This window comes from Perognathus longimembris, chromosome 14 (assembly GCF_023159225.1).
Source record: "Perognathus longimembris pacificus isolate PPM17 chromosome 14, ASM2315922v1, whole genome shotgun sequence".
In the NCBI taxonomy this organism is placed as follows: Eukaryota; Metazoa; Chordata; class Mammalia; order Rodentia; family Heteromyidae; genus Perognathus; species Perognathus longimembris.
Window position 1 is genome coordinate 11,667,864 of NC_063174.1, and position 20,732 is coordinate 11,688,595.

The window sequence follows — 20,732 nt, forward strand, 5'->3', positions numbered from 1 at the left end:
CTGTCTTGCCACTGGGCCATAAATGTAAAAGATAATCAACCCAGATAGCTTTATGATCTGGGGGGTTTGTTTTACTTGCTTGCTTATTTGTTTGGCACTGGTCCTGGGGCTTGAACTCAGGCCCTGATCACTGTCCCTGAGCTTTTTTGTTCAAGGCTAGTGCTCTGCCACTGGAGCTATGTCTCTACTTCCTAATTTTTTGTGCTTAATTGTAGATAAGAGTCACAGGGACTTTCCTGCCCTGGCAAGCTTCAAACTGTGATTCTCAGATGTCAACCTTCTGGATATCTTGGATTACTGGAGTGAGCCACCAGTGCCCAAGAGTTCTTTTCTTTTTCTTTTCTTTTCTTTTCTTTTTTTTTTTGTGTGTGTGTGGTTTTTTTTGGTGTTTTCTTTAAAATACTCATCCTTAAAAAGATAAATGTGTAAAACTTAATAATATGTGTTAAATAAAGAGCAGAACTTCAAGTATCTCCTGATTTTACAGAGTATGTTGTAACTCTATAGCAACAGAAACTTTATAACATTTCCTTATGAGAGAGCAGCTGTACAACAGGTTTTGAACACATCTAGTGTAGTGTTTAGTAAAGTGAAAGGGGTTGGGTTGTTTTATACTTTAAATTGGCACTTTACCAAGGAGAAAAAGGCTTGTGGTGGCTTTTTTCCTCTTATGTTTAAGTGACACAGTATGTGACTGCAATGAACATTATGTTAATTCTAAGTTGGTCTTTTTCTGAACAGAAAACTCAATAAAATGAAATACTCCAAATGCTTTTATACCTACACTTTATATTGCTAAGCAAATTATTTATGGAAGGGAAGGAAAGATAAAGTTGCTTTTAAGAGTCCTTTAACCTATCAGTTTGATAACTAGCAAAACACCTTTACAGCCATTAAATATTTACCAAGACTTGGCTTTGGGCAAGGGGGCAGTTTAGTGCACCAAATTTCACTCTGTGCAGTGCCATTGATTAGCTATCAGAAGGACAGAGTTAATAAGTAACTTTAAGTATTACAGAGCACTCTACATTCTTGTCAAATCTTTTCTCTGAAGATGGCCTAAAAAAAAGTCAGTTACAACCAGCATTCACCCCACCAATGATTGCACAAGCACAACTTTGAAAGGAAAGCTACGCAAATCAGTTGAGCAGTACTTAAGCAATCTTGCCTAGTGACTGTTGTCATTGCTGTTGGACTTTAGAACTGCACATGTTTACATTTAATTAGAAAGGACATATAGTTTACAGCACAGTAGCTATCAATATTGGATCAGAATTGATTTCCGCTTTCTCCCCAGTGATTGCTTCCTTCAAGCTAATTAAAAAAGGCATATAACCAAATGACTAACATAAATTTTAAAACAAAGTAAACAATATTCCCTGGAGACCCAAACAAAAGTAAATGGCATTCTTCCTGATTATTAGCTACATTTTTAAAAAGAATTCTGATGCTTATAAATGTATTATGTGGCATTTTTTGTGTTATCTATTGGCTGAGATACCTTTGAAGACACCTCTATAAATGCTTTACTGAGTGTTTTAGCTCTGAAAGAAACAATAACTGTACTTTTATCTTTATAATCCCTAAAGCATGTAGATAAAGCAGTCTGATAGAAGCTTAAGTTCATTTCATCAAGTCCAATTCTTACTTGTTCTACATAGGGAAACTACTGAACATTGAAGTAAATAAGTTGATCTCTTTAAATAAGGAAAATAGGACACCTTTATCATTTGCTAAACTTAAAGACCATCCTGAGGAAATGAATATATTTCTTTATGATTAGCATAATCAAAATGGTAAAAAGAAAAACCATGGTAAAACAATATTTGCAATAACTCACTTTCTGTCCACCACAAAGAAGTCTGTTTTAAATTCTACTCGCTAAAATCTTAGTAATTATATTGAAATCATTGTAAAATCGAAGAGGTAAAGGAAAATAGGAGACAAGTGCAGGTTACCCTCAGGACAGTCTTGTCACACCCCTCTTATCTATAGGACTGGCCACAAGATATCTCATCTAGAATGAAAAGGCTATTAACACAAAAGGAAATATGGAAGGCATCAGATTTAATACAGGCCTTAAGAAATAGTAAACAGTTCACAAATTCTTACTGTGCATTCTGCCTGATAATAAAGATAAAATGGTAAGTAAAACATCTACAAGATAGGAACTGGGCCTGATAGAACCCATTCTTAGCATGTACAAGGCTAACCCCTGGGTTCAATCCCTGTACCCCAAAAAACTGTAAGTGTACATTTTTATCTGCTTTGTAATGTTACCCCCACACACTTTGCTTGAACTCATTACATACTGTGTGTGAGTGTGTGTGTGTGTGTGTGTGTGTGTGTGTGTTTGTGTGGTTGCTCAATAAGTATCAATGGAATGAATGGTTCCTTAAAAAAATTATTTCTTTTATTTTGGGGGGGGGGATATAACGTTACCAAAGTTTCTACCCTGGCATTTTTATTTAAACAGTAAATCTATGAAGTTTATAACTGAAACAAAAATATCAACAGCATTCATACTACACAATTCACAATTATGAACAGGAACAAGTAATTATCTAAGTCACCCTGGAAATCTAATGGCATATTCCATCATATTATTAATGCAAAAATTAGTATTAAAAAGGTAAGAAAAGCATTTTTATTTTACTAAAAGAATAGCCCACTGTTAAAAGTTTTTTTTTTCTTATAAACTCTAATGTGCAACACAATCAGTTCAGGGGCTTTTGTTTGAACAAATGATCCCACAGTCTTTCCCACAACATGCTCCTAAACAATCTGCTAGGTTTAACTGATCACATGATTCGAAATGGGGACGGTCTTTCACATTTGCTGCTTGTAATTCCTAAGTGGTCAATGTTTAGTATTTTCACTTCTTGATAAGAGAAAAGGCATTTGGTCCATCAATTCACCTACTCGCTCCTGGAGGACATTAACCAACTCTGCTATTTTGAAGACGTGAGTGTCATCGATGTCTTGGATGATGAACTTCTTCCGCAGTGCGTTGGACTCATCCAAGTACAAGAGGAACTGCTTCATGGCAGGATCGCATTCTATAAGCACTCCTTTCCAGACGTTGACCATCTTTTCCCGGTCAGAAGGTGCAGATGGCCTCAAGAATGCCCACTTTAGCCAGTGGCTCAGAGGCTCCGCACGCACACCTCCTCCAGCTGCTCAAAAAAAATTATTTCACTACAAGCAAGTGTTCACTCAGCCACAAGGGGGTCCTCCAGTAGCACTTGTTATCAGTACTCTAGGAAAATTACTGAATTCTACATTGACACTCTAGTAAAACATTGCATTTAAAATCTTATTCTAGGATGGAGTAACTCATTGAATTTTTTTTGGGGGGTGGTGGAGGATGATTACTGGGATTTGTACCAAGGTCCTCTCACTTCCTTAGCTGGCACTCCTAACATTGAGTTCCAGTCCTTCATTTTTGCTGGGTTTTTATTGGTGGTGGTGGTTTGGATTGGTTTGGTTTCAGATAGAGTCCTATTTCCTGCTCCAATTGATATAGTCTCCCCTATGTTAGACTTCCCTGCAGCTAGGATAACAGAAATGCCATTGCGTCCAGCTCTTCACTGAGAAGTGGTCTCTCAGAATTTTCTTCTGCTTGGGCTGACTTTAAACCCTGATTTTAACTATCTCAGCCTTCCAATTAGCCATGATTGAGCCTCTGCTGCCTGGCTTCATTGAATTTTGTGTGTATGTACCAGAAAGAGTGCTTGCACTCAGAGCCTGGGTGCTGACCCCTAGCTTTTGCAATGTAGGTGTCACTTGAGCCACAACTCCACTCCGGCTTTTCGTGGTTAACTGGAGATGAGCATCTTGTCGAATTTCCTGCCCCAACGGACTGTGAACTAAAATCCTCAGAACTCAGACACCTGAGTAGCTAGGATTACAGCTGTGAGTCATTGACGCCTAGCTTTATTGAAAATTTTTATGCTTACTTTTCTTGATTTCATTTCCTTCTTAAAGCTTAGTTTATTACTCTTAGTTTTCACAAAGCAACCAACCTATAATCCACATTTGTTACTAAATATCCATAGCTTAAATTTGATTGAAAAGATTCAATTTGTTTATGTCCTGTGAACATTAAAACAAAATCTAAGAACCACACAGGCATAAGGAATCTGTAATTAACTCATTCGTCACACAAATATTTATTTAACCCCTTTCTTGGTGGTAGATTAAGATTAAAGTGGTGTGCCAGGGCCGGGGATATGGCCTAGTGGCAAGAGTGCTTGCCTCGTATACATGAGGCCTTGGGTTCGATTCCCCAGCACCACATATACAGAAAACGGCCAGAAGTGGCTCAAGTGGCAGAGTGCTAGCCTTGAGCAAAAAGAAGCCAGGGACAGTGCTCAGGCCCTGAGTCCAAGCCCCAGAACTGGCAAAAAAAAAAAGTGGTGTGGTTGGGCTGGGATGTAGCTCAGTGGCAAAGTGCTTGCCTAGCAAGTACAGTGTCCTGAGTTTGATCCCCAGGACCAAAGAATAAATGACAGAGTGGTGGGTTGTTGTTGTTGTTTGTTTCTTTGCTAGTTTGTTTTTTGTAACACACTATTCAATGTGAAAGTACATGAGAGGATCACCTAACCAAATACCAATGTTTATTTCTGGATGAATTCATATGCAAAGTGAAATTTGAAAGAATAAATAGGAAAAGGTTAGACAAAGGGAGATGGGGCCAGAGTTGTACATGATGTGAGTTATTCATTCTAATAGAAGTTTATGAATGAAAAAAGGAACAATGGGAAATGAAACACATGCAGGACCTTGTAAATATGTTTAAAGAATTTGAACTATGCCCCAAGATGAGGATTCATTAAAGAGATTGAATTGAGGGAGTAATAAATTAGTATCTGGATGGGCACCAGTGGTTTTGTTTTTAAATCCTAGCTAATCAAGATACTGAGATCCAGAGGATTATGGTTCAAAGCCAGCCTGGGAAGTCCAAGAGACTTTATCTCCAGCACAAACCAACAGAAAGCAGAGCTGTAGGTATGGCTCAAGTGGTAGAGTGCTGACAAGAAGCAAGCTGAGCAAATGCAAGGCTCTGAGTTCAATTTCAATGTTGGAAAAAACCATCTGTAGTTTAGAAAACTTAAGGGAAAGAACAAATAAGAACATTTATTACAGTAATCCACCTAAGAATGTAATAACTGACATACTAAGTAATTATAATGTAGATAATGAGAATAGGGCTGAAAAGAAATCAAAAGATACAAAATTGACTTAAGAGTAAATAAAAAGATTTGATTGTGATTTGAGAATGTAGATATTAAGCGTGGTGCATGGGTTTGGAGCGTAAATGATTATGTAGGTTGTGTATCCAGGGAAAAGGAAGGGCCCATTTGGAGAGAAGTATAATATGAGAATGAGTTCAGTTTCAGCTATTGAGTTGTAGAAATTTTTAGAATGGTTAAGTGGAGATAACCTACAGGTGGTTATGTAGATATGGTATTTAGAACAGATATCTGATCTGGAAAGGAATTAGCCATAATGTAGATAATTAAGAGTGATTAGTGTTAGATAGATGATTTGAATTATAGATGACTTGAGTTGTAAGAGTGGGTTGAAGTCTAGGGAGAATGAGTAGGAAGAGAATATGCCAACAGGTTTGAGTTAAATAGAAGAAAAGAAGTTGCCAGTGGAGATTGAGAAGCATCAAGCAAAATAAGCAGAAACCATAATTGTCTTGAAAATCAAGGAAAGTAAATATATTCAGAAGGAATTGCCTTACAATAAATAAAACATATAAAGCTTTGAAAAGTATTTTATTGGGGGTAACAGTGTTTAAAACGAAATGTACTCATTACCTTACTTACATAACTATAACCTGTTCATCACCTTTACAATAATTTTTAAAAGAAAATTATTAGCAAAATTTCCTACACCAGTGGGTACATAACAGATGGTAGTACTTTTAATTGAAGTTGAAAAGGTAAAGGCTACAGTCATAGATACTTTTATTCTAAAAGATGATCCCAGCCTGCTCCTAAAGAAACCAATCTTTTATACAAACTGGGATATCTGGAGACTTTAATAAGTCCTACTCCCTGTTAGATAACAATACCCAGTGATTCAAGTGGTGACATCGATGAAGATGGTAAATCTTGTGACCTTCTCTGTAAAAAGTCACCAATATCTTGTAATTGTCAAACCTAAAGAACAAAATATTTCTCGTGTTCCAAAAGGACTTGATTCTAACCATTTCTCAGTGGGCTCTTAACACTTTCATAACTAGGCTTCATTTAGCTCTTCCAATATCCTTTCACTGAGATTTTTGTTCATGCTGTTCTCTATCCTGAAAATATTCCTTCACCCTTCCTCCAGGTAATACCAATAGTATCTCTAAATCTCAACTCTTCCTTTATACCATTTATTTTAATTTGAAACATTTAGTCAATACTCAATACGCATGTGTGTTTGTGCACACATGCATATAAGTACTAGACCTCAAAGCCTGAGTACTCAATGTTTTTATCAAATCTGGTGCTCTACGACTTGAGTCACAGCTCCACTTCCAGCTATTTTTTTTTGCTGGTCCTGGGCTTGAACTCAGGACCTGGGCAGTGAGTTTGTGCCTGTTTGTGCTCAAGACTAGCATTCTACCACTTGAGCCACAATGCCACTTCTGGCTTTTCTGAATAGTTTATTGGCAATAAGAATCTCATGGGGATTCTTTATCCTGGCTGAGATCTGAGGATCTCAGCCTCCAGAGTCACTAGATGTGAGCCACTAGCGCCTGGCTCTTTTAGTTATTTATTTTTACAGAATGTAGTTTTGTTGACTTCTTCTCAGAAAAATAGTACATACTTTTGTCTTTCATACTCCTTTTAGTGTTTTGGTGTTTGTTTGTTTGTTTTCTTGGCTTGGACTCAGGGCTTGAGCACTGTCCCTGGCTTCTTTTGTTCAAGGCTAGCTCTCTACCCCTCAAGCCATAGCACCCCTTCTGGCTTTTTCTGTTCATGTGATGCTGAGGAATCGAACCCAAGGCTTCATGCATGCTAGGCAAGCACTCTACCTCTAAGCCACATTCCAAGTCCCTTCCCTTTAGTTTTTTTTTTTTTTTTTTTTTTTTTTTTTTTTTTTTGGCCAGTCCTGGGCCTTGGACTCAGGGCCTGAGCACTGTCCCTGGCTTCTTCCCGCTCAAGGCTAGCACTCCGCCACTTGAGCCACAGCGCCGCTTCTGGCCGTTTTCTGTATATGTGGTGCTGGGGAATCGAACCTAGGGCCTCGTGTATCCGAGGCAGGCACTCTAGCCACTAGGCTATATCCCCAGCCCCCTTCCCTTTAGTTTTATTTATTCAATAAAGCAAGCCAAATCTGCCTCTGTTTTAAGAAAGAGTGACTTAACAATGTTATCAGTAAGTGAATAAAGGTTGAAACCTCTAATTTCCTTCTCTCCATTCATGAAAATCCCATGGAAGCAGGCAACTATTTTTCCACAATGTATTTAAATAGCTAAGTATTGTATAATATATTATACAAAGTTAACTAGATAAGTGAGATTTCTTTTGAAACTCTTGTAGGTACAAATGCCTGTTCTTGGCCAAGTATTATATTACATATTTTCATATATGTAGATCACCTCATTCCACTTTCAGCAAACTCCATGAGATTTTTCTAAAGTTTTAGAGTTCAAGAACTTAATTTTCAGGGTTGGGGATATGGCCTAGTGGCAAGAGTGCTTGTCTCATATACATGAGGCCCTGGGTTGGATTCCCCAGCACCACATATACAGAAAATGGCCAGAAGTGGCGCTGTGGCACAAGTGACAGAGTGCTAGCCTTGAGCAAAAAGAAGCCAGGGACAGTGCTCAGGCCCTGAGTCCAAGCCCCTGGACTGGCCAAAAAAAAAAAAAAAAAGAACTTAATTTTCAGAATAAAGCCTTTTTTCTAGAGTAAAACACAAAGTAAATGACAGGACTACAATTTGAATCTATATATTCTAAGTCCAACCCAAAACCTTTTTATTGATGTCAAGTTCAACATTTTTGACACTGGAGTAGATAATTCTCTGTTCTCTGCAATAGGAGACATTAGGTCTTTACTGCATGATAATCACATTCTTCTGGTTGTGAAAAAAAAAAACACAAAAAAATATCATTGTAAAATGATCTCTGAATTATTTCCAGTTTAGAACTATTTGTGTTTATTATACTTTTACATTTAAATATAAAACTCTTAAATTTAAATAAACGGCTTATAGAGAAAACATGATTGAGCAATTACTATAAAATAAATGAAGCATGAACAAAAGAGTACTGTGTGTTATGGGATGGTGAGTTAAATGATTTCATGTAAGGACTTGAATAATGCTTGATTGTGGTGACAAGAGAGGAAATGAGAAAAGGAGTAACAAAATTTGGAATAAGTGGAAAAGTACCAGTTGAATGAATTAGCTGAATCCATGTGTGACATTACAGTTGAGAGAGTTTGTAGAACAGGAAAGCAGGTATACTGAGGAGAAAATAAATATCTGAAAGATATATAAGACAGTCATAAACCTGCAAGTTCCTAGATACTTTAATTAGTAGAGTCAAGGGGTTAAGAAAATTATGAGGGAATAAATCAGGAAACACTGAAAAGACAAAAAACATGCTCACTGAAGGACAATATCTGACTTGTCTTTTCATTGGACATTATATTGTAAGCAGCATAAGAGATAATGTACAGTCTTAGTTAATATGAATTATAAATATAATATGAAATATTACTAAGCAAAATATTTCAAAATCTCCCTTTCTATACTAAACTGAAAATTTTCATTAGCGTTATATAATTTTTAAACTGGAAATATGATTTATAACGGATTATAGCACCTCATTTCCTTCATGGCAATCACAAATACGTTACCATTGCACAAGAATATTGTGTGAGCCACACAACTCATTACATGCTTTGAATTTCTGGATGATGGAGTGGTTCTTCTGCTGTATTTATTTATTCTTTGTTTGTTTTGTTTTTTGCCAGTCCTGGGGCTTGGGGCTCAGGACCTGAGCACTGTCCCTGGCTTCTTTTTGCTCAAGGCTAGCACTCTACCACTTCAGCCACAGAGCCACTTCTGGCTTTTTCTATATATGTGGTGCTGAGGAATTGAACCAGGGCTTCATGTATATGAGGCAAGCACTTTACCACTAGGCCATAATCCCAGCCCTTTATTTATTCTTATTAAGACTTAAGGGGCTGGGGATATAGCCTAGTGGCAAGAGAGCTTACCTCGTATACATGAGGCCCTGGGTTCGATTCCCCAGCACCACATATACAGAAAACGGCCAGAAGTGGTGCTGTGGCTCAAGTGGCAGAGTGCTAGCCTTGAGCAAAAAGGAAGCCAGGGACAGTGCTCAGGCCCTGAGTCCAAGGCCCAGGACTGGCCAAAAAAAAAAAAAAAAAAAAAAAAAGACTTAAAATGTAAGTTATAATGTGTTATATTAAGTACTAGGATTTAAGTGCCATTAAGTTGTAATGCTGCTGTTGTGGAGAAAACTACATGTGAAAACAAGTGACTTTAGAAAGAGGTTAAATGTGATGAGATTCCCTGAGGAAGCTAACAGCAGGTCTCCAGTTTCAGTTGAGGGAAGATCAATAGCTCAATGGTTATAGATTTATATGTACTAGGAACATATTCTTGCTATTTCACCTTCATTTCTATAGGAAAATTTACTTCGAAGCATAAACATTTTGATTTATTCAAGACCTTAGGGAAGATCTTATATTCTTACATAATATTAGATTTAAATAGAGCTTAAAATTAATACTAACCTAAACTTGGCCTTGAAATTAAAAACTGTTTATTAATACATTGGCAGGGAAAAGTAAGTCACAACATGAAAAAAATTTCAAATGCTAATTAGCCTAAGTTCTAAAGAGGAAAACCATAAAGTCTATGAAACAGAGGAAACATTTTAAACAGGAAGAGTCACCAAGATTTATCTGAGAAAGCAGTGTTTACACTGAGACTTAGTGAGTAGAAGTTTATCTGTTGGAATCATGGAGGGAAAGGTAATACAAACAAATACCTTGGGCAGGAAAAAGCTTGCTGTGCTTGAGAAACTGAATGAATGTCTGATTGAAAGGTGTGGTGGTAAAAATGCCAGGAGGTATGGGGCTTTGTACACTGCAAGTTTAGAGGAGTGTTCCAAGCACTGGGAGGAGGGCTGTGGATTCTAATTCTGCACCTGATAGGAAGATGATGTTCGTTACATTACATGCTTCTCTTTGTTTCATTTTCTTTATTTGCTAAAAAGAAATATTGACTATGCTCCTCATGTCGGGTTTAGTGAGTTAAAATATGTAGTTTATTACACCTTGACAATTAAAAAAATATGTAGCTTGTTATTTTCCAATCTAAGAGATGTCAGTGGGAATATGGCCTAGTGGTAGAGTGCTTGCCTCATATACATGAAGCCCTGGGTTTGATTCCTCAGCACCACATATATGGAAAAAGCCAGAAGTGGCGCTGTGGCTCAAGTGGTAGAGTGCTAGCCTTGAGCAAAAAGAAGCCAGGGACAGTGCTCAGGCCTGAAGTTCAGTCCCAGGACTGGCAAAAAATAAATAAATAAAAATAAAAAACAATCTAAGAGATATTGTAACAGGTTCTTAACTGCTTTATGTTTTTAGAGAAAAAAAAATCACAATCATTACAGCTACTCCTTCTCTTTTGCTGGAAACTAAAAGGTACCCAAGGCATTTGAATGATGAATAGCTTTTTGAGCTTCAGAATAAAGGATACAATCACATGTCCATTTGTATATCATTCTAATTTGATATGTGGCACTAAATAGACCAGAGCTGGCCAACAGTCTCTTGTGTTAGGAACTGGTCTGAATTCTGAAATGATTTCTCTTGAAATGTTGTCTTCTTGTGTCATGTTCATTTTATTCTGAGTAATGCCTACTCCAAAGTGGGAATACTCTAAAGGCTTCTGGTAACTTACAAAGGAGAAATGTACAGTCACTTTAGTTGGAACAGTTTCGTTGCTTTTTTTTTTTAAATATCCCACTAGATAATCGGCCAGTGCTTAAGTTCACTGACTAGTTTTTCACCTCTGTAAGAATTATATTGCTTTATTTCACATTATCCCCCTGTGTTATAAAGTTCAATTGTTGTACTTCAAGTCTCCAATCGACATTTCCTTTGTATGCATATACTGGAATGATTTTATTTAATAAAAAAGAACATCTCCTATGTGGATTTTAAATTTCCCTTATTAAATATTTATATTTTCAAAATGTCTTTATTTAATTGAGTGAGGTGCTCGGTGCCATTTCAAAATAACCTCAGGTGGTAGGTGTAATGACATATCAAAGATCTGACCTTTAGCATTTTAGGATTCTATTTGTCTGCATTTCCTTATGCATTCATTTAGTCTTAATTTATATGCTATTTTTGTATGACTTAATGAGCAGATGTATTTAGCATAAGGTTCATTAATCATAAAAATATGTCTGAATACATGCTATTTCTGTACAACCTGACTGGTGGTTTTTAAGTTCATTTATATCTCAACTGTGAAAAGTAAAAGACTGCGTAGAAGACTGATCAGTATTTGCACAAACCTCATTCATTCTCATTAAATACTTAGCAGATAGACCCTAGATCTCCTAAAATGATACCTATTCCCTCCTCACTTTTTTTTCCAGGCAGCTTATTATATTCTTTTATTTACCTAGGGATACCTTATTTTCCAACTCTCTGCTATTCCTTTTAAAAGAAAATTGAATGTAATATTTACACTGATGTAATTAAATTAACATCTTGCAGCATCTTTCTGTATGCTTTGGTAGCATAGATAATCATTTGTCTGGGTAGCTTACCGAACATAACCAAATTTACAGAATAATGATCAAGCACAACAATATGATATAAAAATGATTTTTTCCTTTATACATTTAAGTACTTTGTGTTGATTTTTATAAATGGCCATTCTAAATGGAGATTTTTGTAATTGGTCAGTCTACGTTATTCTTATGTAAATTACTTTTTAATTTTCTCAGTTTACACAAGTCGTTGTCTCAAGAAGAAAACTTGAAGGATCAGTTTAACCATACTCTTAGTACCTACGAAGAAGCTTTAAAAAACCAAGAAAACATTGTTCTCATCACTCAACAACAGAATGAAGAACTGGCTACCCAACTGCAGCAAGCTCAAGCAGAGCAAGCAAACATGGAGTTACAGCTCCAGCATGCCATAGAAGCCTCCCATGTGGCCAGTGAAAAAATACAGAAGTAAGTAAATGAACTTGCCTTAATTTTGAAACATAACAACAATGAAAAATTTCACTTGGGAACTGAATGATGTGAATTTGTTGGTCATAAAAGTAGATTTAACTGGAGTAAATTGGTTGCGTATAACCTTGTTTAGGGTCAAAAAGTAATTTTCCTGGGGGGATGATGTCACTATTTAGGTCAGTTTGTTTTTATTTAGTAAGAGATCTTCGTCTTTGTGTGAAGGCTATACTGTTAAAATCATTCCACCCCCCACATTGACATAGTAGCCAAAGTTATTTGAAGGAGGAAAAGGTAGTCAAGACTGATGGACCTTCAGTAAACTCTGCTGGAGTTGAGATCATTGACCTTGCAATCTGACACCTCTAGATACATAAAGTCCTGAACAGTGAAATTAACTTTCTTGTATTGTTCTTTTCAAGTATTCAATGCAGCTTTTTACAATGCAAAATTGTGTCTATTTAATTGTATTTATGATCTTTGCATTCTATTAAATTTAAATAATGCTGTACAATAATTCAGTTATTATAACAGCTAGCAGAATGATAACAGCTCACCAGGCAGAGAAATTACTTGGTAACTTACGAAATTTGGACATAATAGAATTTTCTGAAGAAGGTTTAATAAAACCAGTCATTTTAACTTTCTTTGTATTGCAGATAATATTATAGCATTCACATACCTATTTACATTCAGTTTCTCAAACATGCATTTGTTTCCTTAATTTTCTTTTTAGTTTCACATATGAAGTCATGCTCACTTCAAGATACATTGTATCCTACTTCTGTTTGAAGATAAGTCATTAAAACCATTTCCCCTAACACCTCAGAAATTTAAATTAGTAGTCCAAATTCAGGTGGATCTCTATTCAAGACTATTTTAAGGTAGTTTGGGATTTCATATCTTTACAAGTATAGTTTAAAACTTTTGATTGATCTAAGTATTTTTTAGGATTGAAGATTAGCTTTATATTCAGTCTCAAACTGTATATAGTTATTCACAATGTATATTAATAGTCTAAGAAAAACATAACATGTAGGTGGCTCTAATTTCATTGTAAATAGCCATCTGTAATTTTGACAGCATGTGATTTAGCTATCTTTGCTCAAAATCTCCAAAAAATTAAAATGTACATGTTTTCTTAGTCTTCATACATCACCAAAATTGCCTGAAATGGTAGAGAATAATTGGTAGAGAATAAGTTGGTAGAAAGTAATTCTATTTTCAAATCAATTTTTGAAATGTCAACTTTTATTTTGTTTTTTAATTTTACCTCCTATCAATGAGCTTGGTCATTTGTTAAAAAAGAAGAACTTTTGTAGACTAAGAAGTAGAATAAGAATCATCTCACACAAGTCCTTGAAATTGAAGAATTTTCACTCTTGGACAAACTATATAATATGACCCATGTTTTGCATATTTTACCACAGACAGATAAAAACTTTTTAACAAATGACCACTCTGTGGTTAGTATTGAAGCATATGTATGCTATTTACAAAAGAGTAATGTTAAATTACAATGTTAACCATTTCAATGTTAAAATACTATGAAATATTAACAGAATTGAGGGATTATCAGGATTTTTATGCATATTCACTTTACTGTGTCTCATTTTTAGTTGCCATCTGGTAGACAGGGTGTATCTCCATTGCAGTTTACGTGGATATCTGTCTTTATGGCATTTAAGAGAAAAGTTAGCCTTTGAAAAGAAACCAAATAATCTGACTTGGTATGATAGTAATTAGTCTTTTCTATACCCTCTGAAATTATTATTATTAACAAATATTTGGAAACATCTTCACAACCAAAGTTCTTGAATAACTGATCTATAATCACTATCTCTAATTTTTTGTGTGTGGGGGGGGGGGAGTGGGGAGTGCTGTTATTCTGGAGCTTAAACTCAGGCCCAGCACATTTTCTTGGCTTTTTTTTTTTCTCAAAATGGGCACTCTAACACTTGAGTCACATCTTCACTTCCAACTTTTTGGTGGTTAATTGGAGATAAGAGTCTCACAAACTTTTCTACCCTGACTAGCGTCAAACTGTGATCCTCAGATCTCACCCTCTTAAGTAGCTAGGATTACAATTGTGAACTATCAGGTCCTGGTTGGCTCATCTCTATTTTTAAATTCCCATTCATTCTTCTGCAACTAATGCTGAAGTTAGTTTTTGGAGGTCACAAATTATTTCCTTTCTTGAATCCATGGCCCATTTTAACTATATTTTTATTATACAGCTAATTTGTGATCATGGTAAAAAAAAAAAATAAAGATGTGTATACATCTTCAGTAATAGAATGGCTTAAAATTCAGATTTGGATTCAAGATGTGTAGAAGTACACTTGGCCATTTTCTTTTAAAACATTGAATTATGCAGTGACTTTTATAGTTCCTTTTGCCCACCTCCTCTCACCAGCACCACCTCACCTTCTCCTCTTCTAGGAACTGGGATTTCATGACCAGGCTTTAATCCTTGGTCTAACTACTTACTTCCATCAAGTTCAATTTTTCTTTTTCTTTTTTTTGTTGTTGTTGCCAGTCCTGGGGCTTGGACTCAGGGCCTGAGCACTGTCCCTGGCTTCTTTTTGCTCAAGGCTAGCACTCTACCACTTGAGCCGCAGCGCCACTTCTGGCCGTTTTCTGTATATGTGGTGCTGGGGAATCGAACCCAGGGCTTCATGTATATGAGGCAAGCACTCTTGCCAGTAGGCCATATTCCCAGCCAAATTTATGTATTTATTTTTGCCAGTCCTGGGGCTTGAACTCAGGGCTTGAGCACTGTCTCTGGCTTCTTTTTGCTCAAGGCTAGCACTCTGCCACTTGAGCCACAGCGCCACTTCTGGCCGTTTTCTATATATGTGGTGCTAAGGAATTGAACCCAGGGCTTCATGTATACGAAGCAAGCACTCCTGCTACTAGGCCATATTCCTAGCCCATCCGACACCCTTTCTTTTAACATACAAGTATATTCCTGGAAAGAAAAGTTGTTCAGAATTACTATCCAGAAGCCAATATATAAATATTTACCGAGTAAAAGTCAATGAATGCTAAACCTCATTCTGTCAGCTGTCATAAAGTCTAAAATTCCACCACTGAAAAGCCATTCCTTTGCATTAAACTCTATGTATTTCCATTAATATTTATTAATTTTGTGTGCTTCTCCTTTAAAAATGAGTATGTTTTTGAAAGAATGGCACCCAGTGATTTAGCTTTTTTTTCTTTTGCTGATACTTGATTTTTGAGAGAAGAGTTGTGTGAATATAAGGGGAACTAAAAAGTAAGTATAGAACATAGAAACTTGGTGAAAAAAACTGCATTTAGTAGTTTTGCCAAAGACCATCCCTAATCCTCATTTATTAATGAAAAATTGACATACCCACTCATTAAATGCATGTTTTTATCATCATGAGAAATTTAAAACTCAAAGATGCTTTTTGCTATATTTTATTTTCCAATTATAGTTATGCTTCTCAAGGACTGAAACAAAAGTTCCAAAGATTTTTTAATACATTTTTATAGTCAGGATATTTAAACAATACATGGTTGCTTAAAATAAAGGTGATGATAATCATGTTGATAAGGTTAAAAGTTCTTTCAGTGACCTGGGTCTTCCATTCATATAATTGTTCCATAGCATCTGTATTGTGGACCAGATTTATAATGATATGATCAAACTGCTTAACATTTTCATGAGATCTACTCATTTAAATTTTCATAGGGCAAGTAAAACATCAGAGATCTGGATAAAGTTCATAGATGTTTTTTAAATTATAAATTGACTTATGAAGCATAGTATACCCTGAATCTTCTGAGTGATACTAAGTACGGAATAAAAACAAGTAAAGCTAACAACCCTGCCTCTTAGCCAAATACTAATTTGAAGAAGTGGATGTCGCAAATGAAATTGTGAATTGGGAATTCTCATCCTGCTTTACCTGCTGATGTGTAAGAACTGTCTGTAGTTCCCTTCAAAGTGTACCAGTGTGTCACATAAGGATTCTTAGTGTAGAACAAACATACTTTGCACAAACTCAAAAGCTTAATCTACTTGTAGGCTGAATTATAAATCAGGATTGATATGTTTGGGTCCTGAGAACAGGAGCAGAACAGTTCCACTAATGTCATCAAAGACTTCACTAGACTTGTTTGATTTCTATCTCCAGAAGCTGAGTTTTTCCATAAAGAAAAATAATTATGTTAAAATAGTCTTAAGTAGTTAAGAAGGAAAAGATGGTGAGTTGTTTTACAGTTACTTGGTATTTTCAATAAAAATTATTTTCCTTTGTGTCAACTCTGTGATATTTTTCCTGTAAATTCTTGCTTAGACTATGAGCTAATTTTAAGACATTAGACCTTATGAATACTGTAATTACTGTTATAACTGCCCATAGTAAGCTTTGTATATTCTAGCTGAGCATAAAGCGTAATCAATACTTCATGTTTAAAATTGACTTTGATCCATTAATACTATTACTAAGGGAGAGGACTTTAAGTTTTTAAGCTTTTCTGGAAATTTTTCTTCAAGTACATTTTTAACTCAGCACCATGACTCACACCTGAAATGCTAGCTACACAGGAGGCTGAGATCTAAAGGACTGCAATTTGAGAACAGCCTAGGTAAAAAAAATTCTCCTCTATCTCTAAAACAAGCATACATAAGGCCTAGAATTCACACTTCAGTCGCCCCTTCAAAATTTTTTTTCTGTGTGTAAGATTTAAATACTTTGTGAATTATGAGACATAACTCAGTAAATAATGTTAGTGAATTCATTGTTAAGAGTTTGTTTTCAAATACCCTCTCCAATTACTTTGATAAATATCACCTTAATAAAGCTACCTTCTGAATCTGTGTCTAATTACATATAACTGTATCCTTATTAACATGTCGATGGTAGACTCAGATGATTCCTAAGCAATGATTGTAAGATGTATGGCATCTAAATATGCTTAATTTTTTTATTCATAGACACAAGCCATGTTTTTAAGGAATTTAATATTATGAATTTGTGAATCATAAATGTGCTTTAAAATTATCTAATTATATAATTAACCTATATATTACAAATCTTTGATTTTATCAAGAGAATATGTATTTTATTTAAATTATCAGTTCCATTAAATATTTTTGTAATGGATTACCTTTCTCTTTGAAGTCCCCCCTCTCCCCAATTATGGGGCTTGAACTTTTGGAATCATCTTAACAATAACCATTTACATTTTGACTAGAACTTGATAAGGTGTGAAAACTACAAGAGTTCTTATAGCTCAGACAGACATGCGTTTATATGCAACCTAAATTCCTTTGAGTTAATATATGATCTAACAAATGTCATTTTGCTTGAGTCTGTCCTTGGTTTTGTTCTTGGCTCAAATGGAACCCCTTCTTACTGTAGGTACTTCTGTATGAAACTCATCCATCTTACTTGAGAATAGTTTAAGAATTAATGAAAATAAGATAAACTGAATTGTATTCCCTAAGAAAGGTTACTTAATAACACTAGTTACTATGAAACCTTAAGTTTATTGTATAATAGTAAAGAGAAAAGGGAATCATAGTATAGAAATTTGATTTTTAGAAGTTTTCATGTTTCTAACTTACATGTTTCTTAATCTCAATATTTGATATACTGTGCTTGCTAGAATGAATTGTTATTCTCAGTACTTTTTACAACTCACTTAGAACTTCCCCTTTGCTTTCTTAACATTTATTTCTTTAATTTGGGGTGAGACTAGTTACTGGTGTTTGAAGTCAGGGCCTTGTGCTTGCTAAACTGGCATTCTATGACGTGAACCATGCTTCTAGGTCTGTTTTTTGCTGGTTATTTAGGAAATGGAGTGTAGTGAACATTTCTGTTCTAATATTGAAGTGTGGTCCTCTGATCTCAGCCTCCTGAGAAGATAAAGACATTAGCCACTAGCTGTGGCTATTGTCTCTATTTTTAATAATATAGATTAGACATTGTTAGTATAAAAAGTATGTGCAATTTTATGCAGATAAGGGTTTCATTTGTTTATAAGAAATTTATGGCTAAACTCCACAGTTGCTCAAAAAACCCAAACAACAAATAGTCATTTAAAACTTCCTTATTAGGTGTAGGTTGTGTGTGTGTGTATGTGTGTGTGTATGTGTGTGAGCACGCGTGCATGTATGTGCGTGGATTCTAGTTCTAGGGCTTGAACTGAATGCCTGGGCACTTTCCTAACCAAGCTGGCTTCAAATCACAATCCTCAAATCTCAGACTGCTGAGTAGATAGGCATGAAATACAGGCTCCTGCTACGATGAAAATTCTGAAAATATAATTTGGAAAATTCAGTTGAGTCCAAGAGGAAGTAAAAGGACAAAGGTTACCTGGATTCTATGATTTTAGGATTGACTGCGTCTTCCTGCCAGATTAGGGATTTGGTCATGTGTTCATTTTATCCTCAGTAAATTTACAGCATAAATCCTTTACTTGTTTCATTGTGAGTTTGATGATAAGATCATACATTGCTGTACATCATGTACATACTGCTACCAGAACTTGAACTCAAACACTTTTGGCTTTTTTGTTCATAGCACTCCACAACTTGAGCCACAACCTTCTTCTGGCATTTTTCTGAGTCTCCAGACTTTTCTGCCTAGGTTCAGTTTGAACTATAATCCTCTAGGTCTAATCTTCCTAAATAGCTAGGATAACAGGCATAAGTCACCAGTGCCTTTCTAAACTTTACTTTTTTTTTTTTGGCCAGTCCTGGGGCTTGAACTCAGGGCCTAGGCACTGTCCCTGGCTTCTTTTTGCTCAAAGCTAGCACTCTACCACTTGAGCCACAGCACCACTTCCGGCTTTTTCTATATATGTGGTGCTAAAGAATCGAACCCAGGGGAGCACTTTACTACAGGGAATATGGTCATATTCCCAGCCTAAACTTTACTTTTTAACATTTACATTAGAAGAGGGGGGAATAACATGACAATGTTGTACATAGTGGCAGCTGAAATGTATCTTCTTTCTTCCTTATGTTGTACATAGTGGCAGCTGAAGTGTATCCTCTTTCTTCCTTATGTTGTATATTCATTAATATCTTGAAGCATCCTCTTTAAATTAATCTGCCTTCTGAGCTGAATCCTGTGTATTTCACATCAGTCTTACAAGTTTTCCACTGCTGACTCTCAGGCCTAATCTTTCCCAGAATGATGGGAGTAGCACAGTTCAAGAACAAGAATGAATCTCTGTATAATCACACCACAATGTGAGGTGACCCTGAGACAGAGAACTGACCAGATACACATATGGGTTTTAGGAAGACTTTCTGATGCTCTTTTTTAACACAGCTGTGAGAAGAATGTGGCTAAGACCCAATAGTCATTCTTGAGGGGAGCTGGCAAAGGAAACCATGAGGGGAAGAGAATTTAACACATGGGTGTAAGAGAGTACGGCTTCATTGATGGGATCTGAGGAGAATGCCTAATGACTAGGAAGAATCAAACTTGGCAATGAAAATACAAAGCTCTTTTCATCAATTCAAACACAGAGTCTAAAGCTGCAGATGGTCACCTCCAGCCTTGTCTATTCAGTGTTGAGTTTTATAAAATGGCATTTTGGTGAATACTAATAGGTCAAAACAAAGATTTAATATTGTAAAGATGTGGTGTTCATTTTTAAATGAGCATACAGGTCAGTGTTTCAGAAAAGGATAAAAAGAGTACCTCTTATATACAGGGTAAAGCCTTTTTGTTATTTTTAAACTTCAAAAATAAATGACATCTTTAACATACAGAATGTGCTCTGTGGCGGAATGGTTTACATTATAAAAAAAGGACAAAAATGAGGGTGATGTTTATGTTTATTGATTTAACTGCTTCTGTTTAAGGAGTCTCAATTTATTGTGTTTGTTAAAGTCATCCTTTAATATTTTCTTGAAGCTCACTTGATAAGATAAATCTATGTTGCTATTCTCCAGGATGAATCAGTCTAATTAAAAATTTAGGTCAAACAGTTTATATGAGAAATAGAACTTTTTCTTATCTTTTCTGGAGGTGTAAAGAAAGATTGTTTAGTACAAAGAAAGATTTTTAACTTTATTTAATCCAGTCTTGACATTATATTTTTGCTACTTTTTATTAGATTTTTCTAAGATTTTAGAAGTTAATCATAATTATTGACATTAAAGGGCAATTCATTGTATTTAACTTTTTCTTCTGTTTACCTAATTGAGTCTTAATTTAAATTAATTTTTTACAATAGCTTTATTGTATGCCTATAAAATTCTTAAGCTATACCTAAACAATTGAAACTTTTCCCGATATAAGATTAAGATTGTGAGCTTGACTCAATAATACTTCCTATTTTTGCTATTTGTGAAGTAAATATGGCTACATATATTTCTAATATTGTTATTTTGCAAGTGACATCACACATAATAAATTCATTCAGCAGAATCGCAAGTGAATGAACTGACAAAACCCGTGTCATTTGGCATGTGCAAATCATTAAATTGTGCTTCCTATAA

The 20,732-nt window shown here is 35.5% G+C and overlaps 1 protein-coding gene across 3 annotated transcripts in view; it reads left to right on the forward strand.

Annotated features, from left to right (window-relative positions):
- Mipol1 (mirror-image polydactyly 1) overlaps positions 1 to 20,732 on the forward strand; it is a 250,668-nt gene that overhangs the window by 203,982 nt on the left and 25,954 nt on the right. For all 3 annotated transcript variants that reach the window (XM_048362982.1, XM_048362983.1, XM_048362984.1), the window contains one exon: positions 12,011 to 12,241. In XM_048362982.1, coding sequence (XP_048218939.1) covers positions 12,011 to 12,241 — 231 coding nt within the window. The remainder of the gene's footprint in view (positions 1 to 12,010; positions 12,242 to 20,732) is intronic.